Source organism: Corvus hawaiiensis, chromosome 27 (assembly GCF_020740725.1).
Source record: "Corvus hawaiiensis isolate bCorHaw1 chromosome 27, bCorHaw1.pri.cur, whole genome shotgun sequence".
NCBI lineage: Eukaryota > Metazoa > Chordata > Aves > Passeriformes > Corvidae > Corvus > Corvus hawaiiensis.
The window spans coordinates 3,632,838-3,652,654 of record NC_063239.1 but is presented as its reverse complement, the minus strand read 5'-3'; the positions used below and the strand labels follow the sequence as shown (position 1 = coordinate 3,652,654).

At 48.1% G+C, this 19,817-nt stretch overlaps 1 protein-coding gene across 1 annotated transcript; it reads right to left on the bottom strand.

The window, feature by feature from the left end:
• Positions 1–1,698: 1,698 nt before the first annotated feature.
• LOC125317577 (olfactory receptor 14J1-like) lies at positions 1,699–4,470 on the bottom strand. Its single transcript, XM_048287433.1, has 2 exons — positions 4,301–4,470; positions 1,699–2,777 (listed from the first exon to the last, which is right to left on the bottom strand). The coding sequence occupies exon 2, from the start codon at positions 2,752–2,754 to the stop codon at positions 1,822–1,824; it is 933 nt and encodes a 310-aa protein (XP_048143390.1). The 5' UTR covers positions 2,755–2,777; positions 4,301–4,470; the 3' UTR covers positions 1,699–1,821.
• Positions 4,471–19,817: the final 15,347 nt, after the last annotated feature.

Below are 19,817 nucleotides of genomic sequence, written 5' to 3'. Positions count from 1 at the left end.
CAACAGGGAGACACAAAGGGCAGTGGAGAAGGAGGGGGAGGAGGTGCTCCAGGAGCCAGAGCCAAGATTCCTCTGCAGGCTGTGGTGAGACCATGGTGGAGCAGCTGTGCCCCTGCAGCCCCTGGGGATCCCCGGGGGATGCAGAGATCCACCCGCAGCCCCTGGGGATCCACAGGGGATGCAGAGATCCACCCGCAGCCCCTGGGCATCCACGGGGGATGCAGAGATCCACCCGCAGCCCTGGGGGAGGTGCCCACGCTGGAGCGGGTGGATGCCTGCAGGAGGCTGTGATCCAGGGGCAGACCCGGTGCAGAGGGGCCCTGCTCCCAGGCTGGAGCAGCCTGGCCTTGAAGAACTGACCCCATGGAACTGACCCACGCCGCAGCAGTTTTGGGGGGACTGCTGCTTGTCAGATTGGACCCACGTCAGAGACGCTCACGGAGAACTGTCTCCCGTGGGAAGGGACCCCACGGTCTCTCAGGGGAACAACTCCTCTCCCTGAGCAGCGGGAGAAGCCACAGGAGATGAACTGACCACAATCCCCATTCCCTGTCTCCTGCGCCATCGGTGGGAAGGATGGAGGGGTGGGGGAAGGTGTTTTGAAAGCTCTTCTTTCACTTCTCATTATCCTGCTCTGATTTTGTTATTAATAAATTCACTTTATATCTGTAAGTTGAGCCTCTTTTGCCCAGGACGGTGTTGGATGAGGGATCTCTCCTGGTCCTTATCTCAACCCATGAACCCTTTGTTATATTTTCTCTCTCCTGTCCAGCTGTGGACAGGAGTGAGAAAGCAGCTTTGGTGGGTGCCTGCAGTCCAGGCAGCATCAATGCACTACAGACCTGAACAAAAACTCCCTGGGCAATGATTCCCCTGGGATCTAAAGCCCCCACCCCCTCACACGACAGCCCCGTCCCACAGAAATGTCAGCCACTGAGCCTCTCGCTCTCCACGGCTTCACTGCTTTGGTGCCCAGTGGGTCGCCACAGGGCCACCATGGCCCCTCTGAGCTGGGTTTGGGTGGGGTTTTGGTGGGTCTGCAGTCCCCGTTGTCATGTGGTTGTTCCAGTTCACAGACCACGATCTCTGGGCTGGCCACTCTGGGGATTTATTTTTAAGTCACGTTTAAGCTGCAGCTTTGTCCATTCTGTTATTCATGTTCAGGTTGGCAACTCCAGGACTCGCTGTGATCTACCTGTGACTCACATGCCAGGGCCATAAAATTCTGAAAAACTTCACTGATCAGCCCAGCAATTCCAGCCACTGCTGTCTACTTTTAAATAACACAAAACTGTCAACCCCTCCTGTGCTCACAGGAGTGCCACAGAGCAGGACAGCAGCGCAGCAGCCAGAGCTGAGGACTCCCACAAGGACAGAAGGACAGCGTGGAAGGATAAACAGAGCAGCTCTGAAAGCACCGAGTGCTGCTGCTCCCTGGCCCTGCTGCTGTGCTGGGACTCAGCTTCTCTCCCTCTCTGCACACAGGCACTGCCCTGCCAGATTCAGATGAGGTTTCAAAGGAAGCATTTTTGATCAACAAGTTGCTGCAGGATCCTTTATTTTGCTAAAGTGCACAGAGGAGGCAATCCCTCATTTCCATTGTCTCTGGGTAAAATTTGAGGTGTAAGCAGTGAATTATAAATAGGATGAATGATCCCAGTAATGGGATGGTGATGGGATAAATAAAGTTTAACTGAGCACAACATTATCACAAAATGACAAAGGAAACCCTGCACACACACAACCACTCTGAAAAACTTGAGCAGACAGGCTGGGCCTGCACTGAGTTACACTGCAGCTGTGGAGAACAAAACCGGCACTTCATTGCTGCTGAAAAAATCCAGTCATCATTTTCCTCAGGGCATCCCTGAGCTCCTGGTTCCTCAGGCTGTAGATGAGGGGGTTCAGGACTGGAGGCACCACCGAGTACAGAACTGACAGGGCCACATCCAGGGATGGGGAGGAGATGGAGGGGGGCTTCAGGTGGGCAAACATAGCAGAGCTGAGGAACAGAGAGAGCATGGCCAGGTGAGGGAGGCATGTGGAAAAGGCTTTGTGCCGCCCCTGCTCAGAGGGGATCCTCAGCACGGCCCTGAAGATCTGCACATAGGAGAAAACAATGAACACAAAACAGCCAAAGAGCAAACAGACACTGACAGCGATGAGCCCAAGTTCCCTGAGGCGGGATTTGGAGCAGGAGAGCTTGAGGATGTGTGGGATTTCACAGAAGAGCTGGCCCAGGGCATTGCCCTGGCCCAGGGGCAGGGAAAATGTATTGGCCGTGTGCATGAGAGCGTAGAGAAAGGCACTGGCCCAGGCAGCTGCTGCCATGTGGGCACAAGCTCTGCTGCCCAGGAGGGTCCCGTAGTGCAGGGCTTTGCAGATGGACACGTAGCGCTCGTAGCACATGATGGTGAGGAGGGAAACCTCTACTCCCATGAAGAAGACAAACAGAAACACCTGAGCAGCACATGCTGAGTAGGAGATGTGCCTGGTGCCCCAGAGGGAATTGTGCATGGCTTTGGGGACAGTGGTGCAGATGGAGCCCAGGTCGGGGAGGGCCAGGCTGAGCAGGAAGAAGAACATGGGGCTGTGCAGGTGCTGGCCGCAGGCTCCGGCGCTGATGATGAGGCCGTTGCCCAGGAGGGCAGCCAGGGAGATGCCCAGGAAGAGGCAGAAGTGCAGGAGCTGCAGCTGCCGCGTGTCTGCCAATGCCAGCAGGAGGAAGAGGCTGATGGAGCTGCTGTTGGACATTGGCTGTGTCCGGGCATTGGGTTCTGCCATGGAGAAAAAGACAGTGAAGAGTTAGAGGAGATGTCTGTAACCACAATCAAAGCCATTTCCTGTACACCCTCCCCTGGAACACACACAGACACCCTTTTGTGTTTAAGAGTTCTGAGGTTTTTTTGTTTTTAAGCTCCCCCCATATCTCTCCTGGTATTCTTGGATATCAGAAGCCCTCAGCATTTCTGCTGCCCTCAGGGAGAACAGAGCAACTTTTGCAAGGCAAGATGATGGGTGGAGACTCAGGGGAGAGGCTCTGTCATTCTGACCTGTTCAGAGTTTCTCTGTTTCACTTTTCTCAAATGCAGAATGTTCACCCTCCCATGTTTCCCTTAAAGATCACCAGGTGCTGCTGGGAGCAGATGGATCCACCACAGACCCCCAAATGTCCGTCCCTCTCTCAAGGTCTCAGCACCACATTTGTAGCCGAGGACACCCCTGGCTCATTTCACCAACCCAACAGCATTTGCACACTTGTAGCATCTCTGCTTTTCTCCTCTCTCTGGGCCTTTCAGATAACACAAAGATGCTCCAGGACACGTTTGCATCCTGGAGGAAACTCCCATCTTGGAAGGAAACCTCGGGGAGAGAGCCAAGAGTCCCAGAGCTGGCACTGGAACAAGGGAGATTGAGCTGCTGCCCTGGCTGCACTGACAGCCCTGCCCACAGCCGGGCACTGGGGCCAGCGTCACCCTGAGCCAGCTGTGCCCCCTCCCAGAGCCCCCAGGGCCGGGCAGCTGCTCCCAGCCCTGTGCTCTGCAGAGGGAACTGGGCCCGGGGCTGCAGAGCTGCCCCACGGCTCTGCTGCAGCTCTGCCTGCCCAGGAGGGGCTTCATGCCTTGGAGCCCCGGCCCTGAGGGCAGAGGCTTGGCTGGGGGGCACAGGAGGGAGGGGGCTTCTTCAGAGGGAGGGGCTGCACTGGAGGGGATCCTGTGGGGATCTCTAAACTCTCCCTGACACATTGCTGGGTTTGTTTTCTCTCCTTCCCTGATCTCATCTCTGCTTCCTGGGGATTTTCCTCCTGGAGCTGTTTCCCTGTGCCTGATCTCTCCCTGCCAGCACTCACAGACCCCAAATCTCTGTGCACTCTCCTTGGCCCTACAGAAACCTGCCTGTGTGCAGGGCACTGGCTGGGGCAGGTTCTGTTTGCAGCTTGGAGAAAGGACAGCTCAGACTGAGCCTGATGGGTCCAGCCAAGGTGATGCTGGTGCTGTCCATGGGCACAGGAGTGGCTGAAAGCACAGGAGGGATCTCCTGTGCACCTGCTGATCACTAAAAGAAACAGTTCGGATGTCCCAGGGACCTGACAAAATTCATATCACCTTTAATATTTATCCTCCCTCCCCACCATTCTCCAATGGTAGGAAACTGAAAACAAAGTCTCAGGAAATTTCCTCATTCAGATCAAAATCCTGGTATTGGAAATATTCTGGGAGTGATCAGAAACCCTCAGCCCGTCAGAGCCTCATGAGCATTTCACCTCCCCTGCACTCGAGATGCTCTGAGTTGTACTCACAGAATCCGTAGGCAGGGGGATGTTGCAGCTTCAGGAGATCCCTCCAGGAGCTGCAGCTGCCGTGTCCTGCAGCCAGAGGCTTCCTGTGCCAGGGGCTGGGAGTGATTCTCCCGCAGTCACTTCCCAGCCCCTTCCCAGCCCCGGCTGAGTTTGAGCCCTGTGTGCCTCTGTGCTGTGCCCGGGCTGGCTGCAGGCAGTGCCCCAGCCCTGCTGGGCTGTGCCCAGGAGCTGCTCCTGGCCAGAGCTGTCTCTCTGCAGCGCTGCCGCTTGCCAGGAGCTGCCTCTGTGCCAGGAGCCCGGCCCAGCTCAGCAGCGCACACACAGCACAAGGACTGGAATGACCCTCTTGGGGCTTGGTGCTGAGGCCCTGAACATCAGTCCCTGACAGGGACTGGCACAAACCTCTCAAGAATTCCAGTCAGAATTGAACTTCAAAGTTTCTGGAAGTTTTCATGGGTCCCAGTGAGGGACACAACTGAGAAAGTGTCCCCAGGCTCCAGTCAGAGCAGAGAACTGGAGGCAGGATGACAGGGGGGACAAAGAAAAGCTAAGTCTTGGTGCCCTGGGGCACAGCAGCGTCTGTGCCACCAAGGGCTGGGAGGAGACACCTTGTCCTGAGGCCCTGGGGCCTCCTGGCACAGGCTGGGCACTGTCAGCCCCTTGTCCTGCCCTCAGCATCCCCCAGATCCCAGTGGCCTCAGGGATCTGCTGGAAGGAGTCCCTGGGGAGCCTTGGTCAGGAATGGCCCTGGGGGGCTCCCGAATGCTCCCAGGGACTGCAGGGTTTTCAAAGGACTTTGGCTTTGGCTTTTGCCTGGGAGTCTCTGAGAGCTTTGTGCAATCCTGGCCCCCAATTATCTGCTCTAATGAGTCCCTGGAGATTCTTTGTCAGTAACAACACTCACTGGGGCTCATTAATGCTTCAGGGTACTCAGGGTTAATTCAAGTACTTCTTTTTGACACTGACTCTCTGAGAGGTTTGTGCAATCATGGCCTCCAATTATCTCCAATTACTTTAATGAGTCCCTTGAGAGCTTTGCATTGACACTCAGTGGGGCTCATTAATGCTATGAAATACTCAAGAGTTTTAAGGTACTTTGGATTTTCCTTCCCACACTGAGGCTCTGAGAGGTTTTTGGGGCAATCCTGGCCTCCAAGTCTCTCCTCCAAGGAGTCCATAAGGAGCCTGTGTTGGGGATGGACCTCAGTGGGACCCATTAATGCCTTGAGACACTTTGGGTGTTTCCTCCGCCTTTGACTCCTGGAAAGGTTTGTGCAATCTCCTCTCAGGCCCTGAGCTTCAAGGGCTCAGCCCCAAATGCACCACGGGGCTCATTAGGATCAAGCAAATGCTGACAAACCCTGGCTCTGCCTTGATTTCCCTCTGGCCTGGTGCAGTTCATTAGGAAGGTTTCCTTCTCCAGTTACAGAGAAATATTTCAAAGAGCTTCTAAGAAATACTCATTCCTATTTTAAGGGGTGTGTTTTATTGCTGTTCTCTTTAGAGAAGAGGTGATTGCAGCATTCTGTGACTGACACTGATGCAGGGTCTCTCCTCAGGAGGTCTGGCCTGGTCACAGAAGCTGTGCCTTGAGGTCTGACCCAGTGTGGAGAACCCTGTTCCACATTCCCAGCCCCATCCTGTCTCTCCTCACTCACCTGGGACCTGCTTTGCTCAGAGAACTGGCTGCACTCAGCCAAAGGGGGGGTTCTTGGGGTTTTTTTGAAGCGATCTGAAACTCCTGAGTTTCCTCATTGAAAACAGACGCCCTCCTCCAGTGTGTGCAAAGCCCAAGTGAAAGGGTTAAAATCATTGTACTTGGGCAAGAACAAAATACACGGTAACCAATGTAGAAGCCAGCTGAACAACTTGGCAAGAGATAGGGAACAAAGCTTGCAGAAATGAGGAACAAAGCTGCTGAAAGCAGGGAAGAAATTGCTGAAAGAGCTGACAAGACACTGTGCATGCTGAGAGGAGAAAGGTGAAAAGTGCAGAGCGAGGAAGACGTTCAGCCTTCATCAAATGCCCACCGAGCCTTCCTGAGCGCGACCACCAGGGAGCCCTGGTCCTGCGCTCCGCGTGTGCTACTGATAATAACGAGTGCTGAGAAATGGTTTGCACAACCACACCTTTTCTAGGGAAAACAATGAATATGCCTGAAATGGAACCACATCTTGTAATCTGCCGTGTGCCTGGGGTGGGTGTTTGGAGGAGCGATCCCCGCACACCCAGCGCGCTGAATAAAGCAAACACCCGCTTCTTGGACTTTGTCTGGGAAGTGTCCCTTGGCCCGGTTTGGGGCGAATCATAGAGCTGCCAGAGGGGCCTTTTTGGCTCAGCTGAGAGCAGTCCTGCTGCAAGGCTGTCCTCGAGCTGCTTGGGCTGCACATGTGCCCAGGGAATGCTCATTGCTTGCAGTCTCAGGTGCTGTGGGTGTGCAGGTGTCACTACTGCAGGAGGGAACAGCTCTGCTGGGGGCAGTTCTCTTTTTCTTGGTGGTTTTTATGTTGAATGAACGTTCCCTGCCAGCTCTGGGCAGAGCTCTGTACCTGTATGTGCCACTTGTCTGTGGCACTGTGGCTCAGGAGGTGGCCAAGGGGAGCTTGGCCGAGGTGTGGGCAGAGGAATGGCCATCAGGCCAGGCTGGGGGGTCAGCGGCCGGTCAGTTGCGTTGCGTGGCCGCAGCTCTGGAGGCTTGTGTGGGAGCATGTGCAGGGATGGAAGGCTGGGGCTGCCACCGCTGTGTCCCAGAGCCGGGAAGGCCGGGGCTGGCCCGGCCCCGCCAGCTCTGCCAGCGGGGACACAAAGGGCAGCTCCGAGCTGCGGCCGCTGCGCTGCGGCCGCACAAACGCAGCGTCCGCAGAGCTCCAGGGCAAGGTGCTGGCCCTGGCTCGGGGCTGGGCCGGGGCCAGCGGCAGAAAATCAACTTGCAGCTTGGGCCCCGCAGCAGGGAGGAGCAGCAATTGCTGGCTGAGAGAGACTCTTGCCAAGGGCCTGCGGGGCCGGGCCCCAGGGAACGGCTTCCCGCTGCCCGAGGGCAGGCTGAGATGGCATGTGGGGCAGCAATGGTTCCCTGGCAGGGCGCTCAGGGCCTGGCACAGGCTGGCCCCAGAAGCTGCGGCTGCCCCCGCATCCCTGCAAGTGTCCCAGGCCGGCTCGGCCATTGGGGCTTCCTGCCCACGAGGGCTGGGCTGGGCTGGGGCTGCTGAGGGCGGGATGGGCTCTGCCTGAGCCAGCTGAAGGCTGCGCATGATGAGGCCGGGGGGACCCCGTTGCTCAGTGGGTTCTGGGGTATCCCACATTCCTGAAGGGATTTCAGGGTATGTCCCGTTCCTGAGGCAGTTTTGGGGTGCCCCCAATGCTTCGGGAGGGGTTCTGAGAGGGGGGCTCTGGTTCTTGGAAGGGGGACCTATTGGCAGGGAGCCGGGGAGCCCATTTTGGGAAGGATGCTGCTGTTTCTGGCAATGTTGAGAGGTTCTGAATGGGCTGTGGAGCCCTGGCTCTCATTTTGGGACTTGAGGTGAGCCCATGGGCACAGCAAGGCCTGAGGAGAGGTTCCAAGCTCCCATTCAGGATGGAGGGATTGAGCGGGTGCCTCCAATGAACTCAATCCCAGCCCCAATGTGTCGATGGCAGCCCCAAATGGCTCGATCCGTCAGCCCCAAGGCCCGGCTGTGGGGAGTCAGGAACCACAGAAGGGGAATTGGTGTCCAGGAGGGGTGGGATGGGACGGGACGGGATGGGATGGGATGGGGGTGATATTTTGGGGGTGGGATGGAGTGTGGGAGGGATGGGGTGGTTTTGCCACTTGGAGTGGGGTCCTCAGGAAGGGAAAGCAGGAGCTGCTTTTGGGGAGGCTCCTGCTACTTTTAGACAATTTTGGGGCCTCTAAGTGGCTTCTGGGAGGTTGCAGTGAATTTGGGGAAGGTGCTGTAAACCCCCCGCAATTTGGGGGTCTGAGGTGAAGTCCCCACATTTTGGGAGGGTGAGAGGACCCCAATTCGGAGGGCATCTGGCTTCTTTGCAACCCTTCAATGGGGTGAGAAGCGGCCTGTAAAGAAGGGAGGGAAGGAAAGAAGGAAGGAATGAAGGAATGAAGGAATGAAGGAAGGAAGGAAGGAAGGAAGAAAGAAAGAAAGAAAGAAAGAAAGAAAGAAAGAAAGAAAGAAAGAAAGAAAGAAAGAAAGAAAGAAAGAAAGAAAGCAACAAGGAAAGGAGGAAGAAAAGTAGAACAGATGAAAGAAAAAAAAGAAAGAAAGCAACAAACAACAATACAAAAGAAAAAAAAGAAAAATTTAAAAATGAAGAAAGCAATCAAAAAGATAATAAAAATGAAAGAAAGAAAGAAGAAAGGAAAAAAATCAAAAGACAGATATCAGCAAGAAAATGAAAGCAATGAAAAAAAAAAAAGAAAAAGAACGAAAGCAAGACTAAATAGCATGAAACCAACAAGAAAATAAAAGAAAAAGACAAAAAAGAAGGAAGAAAGACATAAGAAGAAAGATAAAAAGAAAGAAAAAAAGACACAAGAAAAAATAAAAGAAAAAGAAGAAAGCAACAAAAAATAGAAAAAAAGGGAGAAATAAGATTTAAACATGAAGAAAGAAAGAAAAAAGGATTCAAGAGCTTGAAGTGAAAAAGAAAAAGGCAAATGAAAGAAAGTGAGAAAGAAAGAAAGACTCGATCATGTGAAACCAAGAAGAAAAATGGAGAAAAAGGAGGAAAGAAGAAAGCAACAAGAAAAAAAAAAACAATCAAAAGAAAAAAACATAAAGAATGAAGAAGGAAAGCAAGCAAGCAAAAAGATAATAAAAATGAAAGAGAGGAAGAAAATCAAAAGACAGAAATCAACAAGAAAAAGAAAAAAGAGAAGAAAAAAGAAAAGAAGAAAGAAAGACACAAAGACTAAATAACATGAAACCAACAAGAATATATCAGGAAAAGAAAAAAACAAAGACCGTAAAAGAAAGATGGGAAAAAAATAAATGAAGAAGAGAGCAAAAAAAGAAACAAAGAAGAAAGCAGAAAAAAAAAACCAAAAAAGGGGGAAAAAATTAAAGAAACTAAGAAGAAAGACTCAGTAACATGAACCAGCAAGAAAAAGGAAAAACGAAAGAAAGAGAGAAACAGGGAAGAAAGAAAAAAAGAACAGAAAGAATGGCACAAGGAAAAAAAGTAAAATAAAGGAAGAAAGCAAAAAAAGAATAAAGAAAGAAGAAAGAGAGAAAGCAACAAAAAAACAAAAAAGGAAAAGAAAGAAAAAAGATTTAAAAATGAAGAAAGAAAGAAAGAAAGAAAGAAAGAAAACAGAAAGAAATCAAGAAAATGAACAAACCAAAGAAATAAAAAAGATGGAAAAAAGACTCAATAATGTGAAACCAAGAAGAAAAATGAAAAAATATGAAAGAAGGAAGCAGCAGAAAATAAAAAATGAAAAAAAGAAAGAAAAGCATTTAATAAGAAGAAAGAAAGTGAAAGAAAGAAGACAGAAAGCAATAAGAAAAGAAAAAAGCAGAATAAAAGAGAAGAAACAAAGAAAGAAAGAAGAAACAGAAAAAGAAAAAGCAAAATCTGAAAAAAAGAAAGAATAAAAGCAAGAAAGAAAATCAAAGACAGAAAATAACAAAATAAAAAAGAAGAGAAAAGAAGAAACAAAGAAAGCAACAAGCAACAAGAAACAGAAACAGGAAAAGAAAGCAAAAAGAGATAAAAATGAAAGCAACAAAGCAGGAAAGGAAGAAAGGAAGGAAATGAAAAGACAGAAATCAACAAGAAAATGAAAAAGGAGAGGAGAAAAAAGATAAGAAAAGGCTCAGTAACATGAAATGTACAAGAAAAATGAAAAAAAAACCAAAAGAAAGAAAGAAGAAAGCAACAAGAACACAAAACAAAAAAAAAAGAATGAAAGAAGAAAGAAACAAAAAAAAGAAACCAGAAATACAGACACAAGAAAAAATAAATGAAAAACTGAAAGGAAAAAGCAAAAAAAAAGAAAGAAGACAGAAAGCAACAACAACAACAACAAAAAAACAAACAGAAAAAAGAAAAAAATGAATGAAGAAAGAAAGAAAGCTGAAAGAAATCAACATGAAAATGAAAAAAGTGGAAAAAAAAGATGAAAAAGCAACTTAATAACGTGAAACCAAGAAGAAAAATTAAAAAAAAAAGAAAAAAAGCAACAAGAAACAAAGGAAAAAATATAAAAAATGAAGAAAGAAAGAAAAAAAGAAAGCAAGAAGATATAAACATGAATGAAAGAAAAAACAAGACAGAAAGAAACAAGAAAAAGAGGAAAAAAGGAAGAAAAGTAGAATAAAAGAAGAAAGCAAGCAACAAGAAACAGGAAAAGAAAGAAAGCAAAGTATAAAAAAATGAAACAAAAAGGAAAGAACGAAAGAAAGAAAGGAAACATCAAAAGACAGAAATCAACAAAGAAAATGAAAAGAGAGACGGAAAAAGAAAAGAAGAAAGAAAAAGCAAGGAACAAGAAACAGAAAGGAAAAAGATATAAAAATGAAAGCAAGAAAGAGGGAAGGGAAGGGAAGGGAAGGGAAGGGAAGGGAAGGGAAGGGAAGGGAAGGGAAGGGAAGGGAAGGGAAGGGAAGGGAAGGGAAGGGAAGGGAAGGGAAGGGAAGGGGAGGGGAGGGGAGGGGAGGGGAGGGGAGGGGAGGGGAGGGGAGGGGAGGGGAGGGGAGGGGAGGGGAGGGGAGGGGAGGGGAGGGGAGGGGAGGGGAGGGGAGGGGAGGGGAGGGAGGAAGGAAGGAAGGAAGGAAGGAAGGAGGGAGGGAAGGAGGGAAGGAAGGAAGGAAGGAAGGAAGGAAGGAAGGAAGGAAGGAAGGAAGGAAGGAAGGAAGGAAGGAAGGAAGGAAGGAAGGAAGGAAAAGGAATTGAAAAGACAGAAAGCAACAAGAAAATGAAAAAAATGAAGACAAAGAAGAGAAGAAAGAAAGAAAAATACCCAATGACATGAAACCAACAAGAAAAATGAAAAAAAGAAAGAAGAAAGCAACAAGAAAAAAAAATTTTAAAAAATTAAAGAAAAATCATTAACAAATGAAGAAAGAAAGCAAGCAAAAAGATAATAAAAATGAAAGAAAGGAAGAAAATAAGAAAGAAAGGAAGAAAATCAAAAGATAGTAATCAACAAGAAAATGAAAAAAAGGCAGGAAAAAGAAAAGAAGAAACAAAGAAGAAAGAAAGATTAAATAGCATGAAACCAACAAGGAAATAAATGTAAAAAAAGACCAAAAAAAAGAAGAAGGAAAGAAAGAAACAAGGAAGAAAGACAACAAAGAAGAGAAAGAAAGGAGATGAAAGAAAACAAAAAAGAAAGCAAGCAAAAAGGAAAGAAAGAAGAAAGACAGAAAGCAACAGAAAAGAAAAAAAAGGAAGAAAGCAAAAAGAGAAAAATAAAAAGAAGAATGGAAGAAAGCAACAAGAAACAAAAACGGAAAAAAAGAGGAAAACCATAAAAAATGAAGACACAGAAAATAAAAAGACAGAAAAAAGGAAAGAGAAAAGAAGAAAGAAACAAAGAAACAAACAACGAAAGCAAGAGTAAATAGCATGAAACCAAAAAGAAAATAAAAGAAAAAAGAAAAAAAGGAAAGAAAGAATCAAAAAAGAGAGAAAAAACAAAAAAGAAAGACACAAGAAAAAATTAAAGAAAAAAGAAAGAAGACAGAAAGCAATAAAAAAAAGGAAAAGAAAGAAAAAAGATAAAAGAATGAAGAAAGAAAGCTAAAAGAAATCCACAAGAAAATGAAAGAATTGAAGAAAAAAAAAATTAAAAAAGAAAGATTCAATAACATGAAACCAAGAAGAAAAATGAGAAAAAATGAAAGAAAGAACAAAAAACCAAGAAACAATAAAAACTAAAAAACAAAAAACCCACACCATTAAAAAATGAAGAAAAAAAGGAATAAAAAAGCAAAAAGATAATAACAAAAAAAAAGAAAGAAAATTAAAAGACAGAAATCAACACGAAAATGAAAAAGGAGAAGAAACAAGAAAAGAAGAAAGAAAGATGAGACAACATGAAGCCAACAAGAATATAACAGAAAAAGAAGAGAGCAGCGGGCTCAGGAGCGTCCCGCTCTGGCAGCTCTGAGCAGGTGGCACATGTCCTGCTCTCCTGCTGCCCTCCAAAGCACAGAATCCATGGGCAAGTTCAGGCACAGCTCTGGGCACAGCCAGCATGGCCTGGGCACGGGAACGGGGGGCAAAGCGGGCGGGATCCTTCTGCAGCTGCCTAGTGGTTTCTGGTTTCTGTGCCCAGAGTGCCAGGATGTTCTTAAGAGGTGCTTGTCCATGCAGCCCTTGGCCAGGCCGTCCTTGGAAGAGCTCTTCAGTGAGCCTTGGCTGCAGGGTGTTCATGTGCCCTAGAGGATGGCAGAGAGCCACGGGCACAGTGTGATCCAGGGGCCTGGCAGGTAACAGCCCCACCCATCTCTTGGCAGTCAGTGGCAAAGCAAAGCAGACTATTTTGTCCTGCCTGTAGCTCTGAGCAGGGAGCATCAGAAGGGAACACGCAGCTCTTGGGCTGCAGCTGAGCTGGAGGCCTGCTCTGGCAAGCCCTGGTGGCCACCATCCCCCTGGTATTGCTTGTCTGGTTCACTGATGGCTGGGGCCCTGGGCAGAACCCTGAGAGCCTGGTGTGGCCCCAAGGAAGGAGAAGGAGCCCCTGGAGAAGCTGTAGCAGGTGGGGCTGCTGCTGCTGGAGACACCAAGGACGAGCTCAAGGATGACAACCTCTTCCTGGAGCTGGCCAGCGGCAGCTGAAGATGATGGACTTTGATTCTGGCACCTTCTCCAAAGACACGCTCCATGCCCAGTGTGCAGGTGAGTCCAGAGCCAGGGCGATGCTGCCAGAGCTGGGCATGGCACGGCCTGGCCGGGCACCAAAGGTTCCCCCTTTGCTGGGGCAGCTGCAGTGAATTCTTCAGTGGCTGCCAATACATATGTGTCAGTACAAACCTCTCACGCCTTCCTTCCTTTCCTTCCTTTCCTTCCTTTCCTTCCTTTCCTTCCTTCCCCTCCCTCACAAGCCAATTCTCACCCCAATGAAGGGGTGCAAAGCAACAGGATCCCCTCCCAGCTGGGGTCCTCTCACCCTCCCAAAATGTGGGGACTTCACCTCAGCCCCAATTGTGGGGGGTTTACGGCACCTTCCCCAAATTCACTGCAACCTCCCAGAAGCCACTTAGAGGCCCCAAAATTGTTAAAAAGCTGCAGGAGCCTCCCCAAAAGTGGCTCCTGGTTTTCCTCCCTGGAGTGCCCCACTGCAAGGGGCCAAACCACCCCATCCCTCCCAAACTTCACCCAACCCCCATGATGCCACCCCCATCCCATCCCATCCCATCCCATCCCATCCCATCCCATCCCACCCCTCCTGGACACCAATTCCCCTTCTGTGGTTCCTGACTCCCCACAGCCGGGCCTTGGGGCTGATGGATCGAGCCATTTGGGGCTGCTATCAACACATTGGGGCTGAGATTGAGTTCATTGGAGGCACCTGCTCAAACCCATCCATCCTGAATGGGAGCTTGGAACCTCTCCTCAGGCCTTGCTGTGCCCATGGGCTCACCTCAAGTCCCAAAATGAGAGCCAGGGCCCCACAGCCCATTCAGAACCTCTCAACATTGCCAGAAACAGCAGCATCCTTCCCAAAATGGGCTCCCCGGCTCCCTGCCAATAGGTCCCCCTTCCAAGAACCAGAGCCCCCCTCTCAGAACCCCTCCCGAAGCATTGGGGGACCCCAAAATTGCCTCGGGAATGGGACATACCCTGAAATCCCTTCAGGAATGTGGGATACCCCAGAACCCACTGAGCAACGGGGTCCCCCCGGCCTCATCATGCGCAGCCTTCAGCTGGCTCAGGCAGAGCCCATCCCGCCCTCAGCAGCCCCAGCCCAGCCCAGCCCTCGTGGGCAGGAAGCCCCAATGGCCGAGCCGGCCTGGGACACTTGCAGGGATGCGGGGGCAGCCGCAGCTTCTGGGGCCAGCCTGTGCCAGGCCCTGAGCGCCCTGCCAGGGAACCATTGCTGCCCCACATGCCATCTCAGCCTGCCCTCGGGCAGCGGGAAGCCGTTCCCTGGGGCCCGGCCCCGCAGGCCCTTGGCAAGAGTCTCTCTCAGCCAGCAATTGCTGCTCCTCCCTGCTGCGGGGCCCAAGCTGCAAGTTGATTTTCTGCCGCTGGCCCCGGCCCAGCCCCGAGCCAGGGCCAGCACCTTGCCCTGGAGCTCTGCGGGCGCTGCGTTTGTGCGGCCGCAGCGCAGCGGCCGCAGCTCGGAGCTGCCCTTTGTGTCCCCGCTGGCAGAGCTGGCGGGGCCGGGCCAGGGCCGGGCCAGCCCCGGCCTTCCCGGCTCTGGGACACAGCGGTGGCAGCCCCAGCCTTCCAGCCCTGCACACGCTCCCACACAAGCCTCCAGAGCCGCGGCCACGCAACGCAACTGACTGGCCGCTGACCCCCCAGCCTGGCCTGATGGCCATTCCTCTGCCCACACCTCGGCCAAGCTCCCCTTGGCCACCTCCTGAGCCACAATGCCACAGACAAGTGGCACATACAGCTACAGAGCTCTGCCCAGAGCTGGCAGGGAACGTTCATTCAACATAAAAACCACCAAGAAAAAGAGAACTGTCCCCAGCAGAGCTGTTCCCTCCTGCAGTAGTTACACCTGCACACCCACAGCACCTGAGACTGCAAGCAATGAGCATTCCCTGGGCACATGTGCAGCCCAAGCAGCTCGAGGACAGCCTTGCAGCAGGACTGCTCTCAGCTGAGCCAAAAAGGCCCCTCTGGCAGCTCTATGATTCGCCCCAAACCGGGCCAAGAGACACTTCCCAGACAAAGTCCAAGAAGCGGGTGTTTGCTTTATTCAGCGCGCTGGGTGTGCGGGGATCGCTCCTCCAAACACCCACCCCAGGCACACGGCAGATTACAAGATGTGGTTCCATTTCAGGCATGTTCATTGTTTTCCCTAGAAAAGGTGTGGTTGTGCAAACCATTTCTCAGCACTCGTTATTATCAGTAGCACATGCGGAGCGCAGGCCCAGGGCTCCCTGGTGGTCGCGCTCAGGAAGGCTCGGTGGGCATTTGATGAAGGCTGAACGTCTTCCTCGCTCTGCACTTTTCACCTTTCTCCTCTCAGCATGTGCAGTCTCTTGGCAGCTGTTTCAGCAGTTTCTTCCCTGCTTTCAGCAGCTTTGTTCCTCATTTCTGCAAGCTTTGTTCCCATTCTCCTTTGTCTTGGGGTGACTTTATGATGTGTATCCCATATCACTGCCCTATGCCCAGAAATTAATTCTTGTGCCTTTCTATGCCTTTAAACTGAGCCTGAGAGGGGGGAGAAAAAACTGAGCAAAGTTTTTCAAAGCAGTTTGCAGCTTGTTCAAGGTCACACTGAGATAGCGACTTTTTTCCAGCTGCAGCAGGGGAGCGAGGAAGCACCTGGCTTGCTGCTCCCGGGTCAGTTTTTGGCCAGTTTCAGCTTCTTTTTCTCCAGAGAGAGACTGAGAGTTCAATTTTTTTTCCTTCCCTGGAATTTCGGATTTTCTCCCTTTTCTGCTGGACTGCTTCAATATCAGAACACATCGGGAGGACTTTCCACCGAGCACAGAGGGCCTGGCCCTGGGCCAAGCCCCAGCTCTGAGGAGACCAAAGGGAGGATTCTAACACTTTCCCAGGTTTTTTCTCCATAGCGAAATTTCATTATTTAGCATTATTATCCTTTTCCCATGTGTTTGTTAAATAAATAGTTTTTATGTCCTTCACTTTCCTTCGAGGAAAATGTATTTTTCCCAAACCTGGTGGGGAAGGGGTGGTTGTGCCTTCTCTCAGAGGATATATTTCTAAATTTGGCCAAACTGGTACAAATTTAGTGGCACCCAACTGTGTGGCTCAAAGGAAAGTGAAAAAACCTGTGCTAATTACATTTTGGTTTGAATTTACTTATTCTGTGTTGGGATAAAATAGTCACCATGTTGGTTGAGTTCATAACGTTCCTCTGGCTTGATATACTCATGTATTTCTGGTCCGTAGGCTGGTTTAAGGTACTTTCTGGTCCCTAGGCCTATTTGCCTATCCACAACTTGGCCTGATCTTATCCTTGATAAGGAATTTTTGCAGAACAGGGACATGAATTTAGATTTCTATTTTGCTGTGCTCGGTGATAATGATTTATAAGAAGTTGACAGAGGTACAGGCAGCTGTTTGAAGTGCATATGATATGTGATTTCTCTGTCCTAACCCCAGTCCTAGCTTCAGTAGCCTGTTTTGGGAATTTATTAGTAATTGCACCCAGATTGTTAGAAGAGGAGGAGACAGGGTTTCCCTTCCCTTTAAATTTGATAGGTTATCTTTTGAGAATGTTCAGTTTCCCCTGGATGTTAAAGAGACCACCCTCCTGGTATTTAATCTGGTAATCTTCCTCTATGTGCTCTGTATGTCTCGCAGCTTGTCTAGAATGAGAGCTCAGATTTCCAGGGTGACTGCTGAGACACCTGACCCAGAGGTGGAAAATCCTGAGTGGTGGGGGAGGGGTGGTGACCTGCCTTCTCTCAGAGGATGTATTTCTAAATTTGGCCAAACCGGCACACCTCTACAAACACAAGCTGCCCGCTGCCTCTTCACCTGCCTCAACTCCTGCCTGCGGTCACAGCAGCAAAACCAGGCTGTTCCCAGCCAGAGACCAGAGCCCTGTTCCTGCAGGATGCCCTTGTGAGCCCCTCCCAGGACTTTCCCCGTGCACGCAGCACTTTTCATGCCCGCTCTGAGCAGTCTTTGGAACAAGAGCACAACCTGGCTGGCTCTGCCATCAGCAGACCAGTGCAGTACATTTCCCCCTGCCGCAGAGATCTTACCTCTTCTGTCAGCTGCTGTGGTAATTCCAGGCACTCTGCCCCTCACGTGAATGGGTGAGTTAACCCAGGCCAGATAGGAACCCGCTGAAGGAATACTCTCTGACACCAGCGAGATGGGATACAACAAACATCCCCGCTGACAAGGAACAACTTGCCTTGAGAACAACATGTGGGGAGATAAGCTGGAATTCCTGACTGACAGACACTTCACTTTCTTCACAAACTTTCACGGAGGCAGAAGTCTCCTACACACACCCTGGATAGTACACACAGGTAATAAAGACGAAACATATAAACACTAGGTAAAGGAATTGGAAGGTTTTTAAATTATCCATCTTACATGTTCTACTGGGTGACAAGAATTATTGTAGAGAAAATTAACATGCAATGATGTGAGGATTTTGAATTTTCTTTCCTTCTTGCATTAAGAATTCAAAACCAAGATTTCTTTTAGTTAGAGCTTGAATTGTGACACCACGGAAAAAACATAAAATCAATGAAACATGAGATGATCCCCTACAAAAAGGCAGTCTTTAAGGAAAACTTATAACTCTAAAAATAGAATTACTTTATTAATAAGAACCATCAAGTAAGTGTGAATTCAAGGAACACTTCTTTCTCATAGGGAATCTGATTTAAAATGAGGTCAGCAATCGGATTATTTATAAAACCTAGCACACTGCACCACTCTATCCAAGATTAAAGACACTGAGTAATTTCTCATGTGAATGGCAACATGGGAGTTTTTTGTCCTTAAAAGTTCTGTTCCATGCTTCAGTCCTAATCAAGGAAATATAATGTATAGGAATGGAAAACACTGCAATCTTAAAACCTGTTCATTTAGTTTGCTAATCTAGTAGCAGAATACAGATTTTCTTTGTATTATGTATTACAATATGAAACATAAAAATCTTACTTAAGTCAGAAATTATGCAAGATGTGATATAGTCCATGATTATCTGTTTGTTTCTCCTGGATGTTGACCTCTGTGTATGCAATAAAGTATGTACTGTGCATTTGGAACACCAGAATTTATCCTGTCAGGGAAGTTCATCCATTTACTATATTGTAGTGATATGGAAATAAACTGACCTTTCCTCCTTTTCTTTTTCAATAATAAGGCAAAGTTTCTTACCCATCAACCTAAACTGAGACCAATTTAACACTGTTTTTGTGATTCCCTTGTGTTAAAGCCAGTAGGATTACACCCCATGTGGCCCAAAGGTTGTGAGTCTTGCCCCAGCTGTGGGGACACTGAACACAAGCTCACAACTTGGTCCCAGAGAAGAATTCTGGGGTAATCAAAGCAGTTGAGCATGTGTCAGGTACAAAGGAATTGTTATCAGCTTAGACTCTCACACTCTGCATAATGATTGAGGAAGGAGCTCAGAGAAACAAATTACCACATCTTGTCTCTGTATGATCAATTCTTTTTCTGCCTTCAGGTATAGGCTCAGCCTGAAAAACACAAGATTACTGGTTTTGCATGTTTAAAACTAACAAATATCAGATGATACTTCATTGAATGGCCTGGCTGGTGAGTCTTTGTTAGTCTCAATATCAGACCTGAATTTTCAATTTCTTATGAGTTTTTTTTTTGTTTCTTTTCTCTCTTTCCATCAACGGATTTTTCTTCTAAGATGTGTTTCTTAGCTCATTATAAGTTTGACCTAACTCTGCAAGATGCAAGAAAACTACATTTGAGATACTTCTACTACCTTTCCAGAAAGAGAGATAAGGATGACTGATTGGTAGTTCCCCAGGTTCTAATTTCTATCTATTTTGAAAAAAAAGGTGTGATATTCCCTTTTCTGCAAGTCACTGGGAACTTCACTGACTGCCATGACTTCTCAAAAGACATCAAAGTTTGCCAAATAAAATAACAAACAATTTTAAGTGTTCAACCAGGAGAAAATTACTAGCTCTGTGTTGAAATTCATATACAGAACAATATTTATTTTTAGCTTCAGATTATTTTGAAGAATGCCACTCACAAAAGTGGAAAAAATTAGGAATTGAAATGAAGTGTTGTATTTTATGTATCTATTAAATTATTCCAAAAAGTGTAAGATCTCTTCTCTTTTAATTTTAGTCCATCTTTAAAGGAAAAAAAAATGTAGATGTTAGGCTTCACTTCTCTTTGGTATAAGGTGTGCAAAATCATTGGAGTAACACCAAGGACTAATTTGCTTCTCTCACACCTACAAATCCTATAAATGAGTGAAAGAGAACTGCACTTTGGTGAACTAGCAGCTCCTGATGACTGAAAAAAAGATGATGAAGTCAGCTTTTCACTGAGAAGCCTCTCAGGGCAAGATAGCCTTGAGGCTGATATCAGTTGCTCTTCAAAGCTACCAACATCATTCACTCTTTCAAGTTGAGACCTCTTTTCTCTCCTTAACCTACTTCAACTTCCTCTTAGAAGGGGTATAATCAGGAGTTAATACAATGTGACATGTTGTAAAGGCATATTGGAAAAGAAAAATAGAACATTTCCTGTGATAGAAACTTTTTTTTCCCCTTTTTTTATTTAGATACTGAAAAAAGGAGAGAGAAGAGATCACAAATAGTCAGGCTAAACAGAACCTGAACAGAACATCCAAATGGCAGAGAAAAAGCCCCTGTCAGAAGACTGAAATTGCAGTGAAGAAACACAG

Excerpts from the sequence above, each read along its gene's own strand:
- LOC125317577 (XM_048287433.1), bottom strand. The coding sequence starts at position 2,754 with ATGTCCAACAGCAGCTCCATCAGCCTCTTCCTCCTGCTGGCATTGGCA.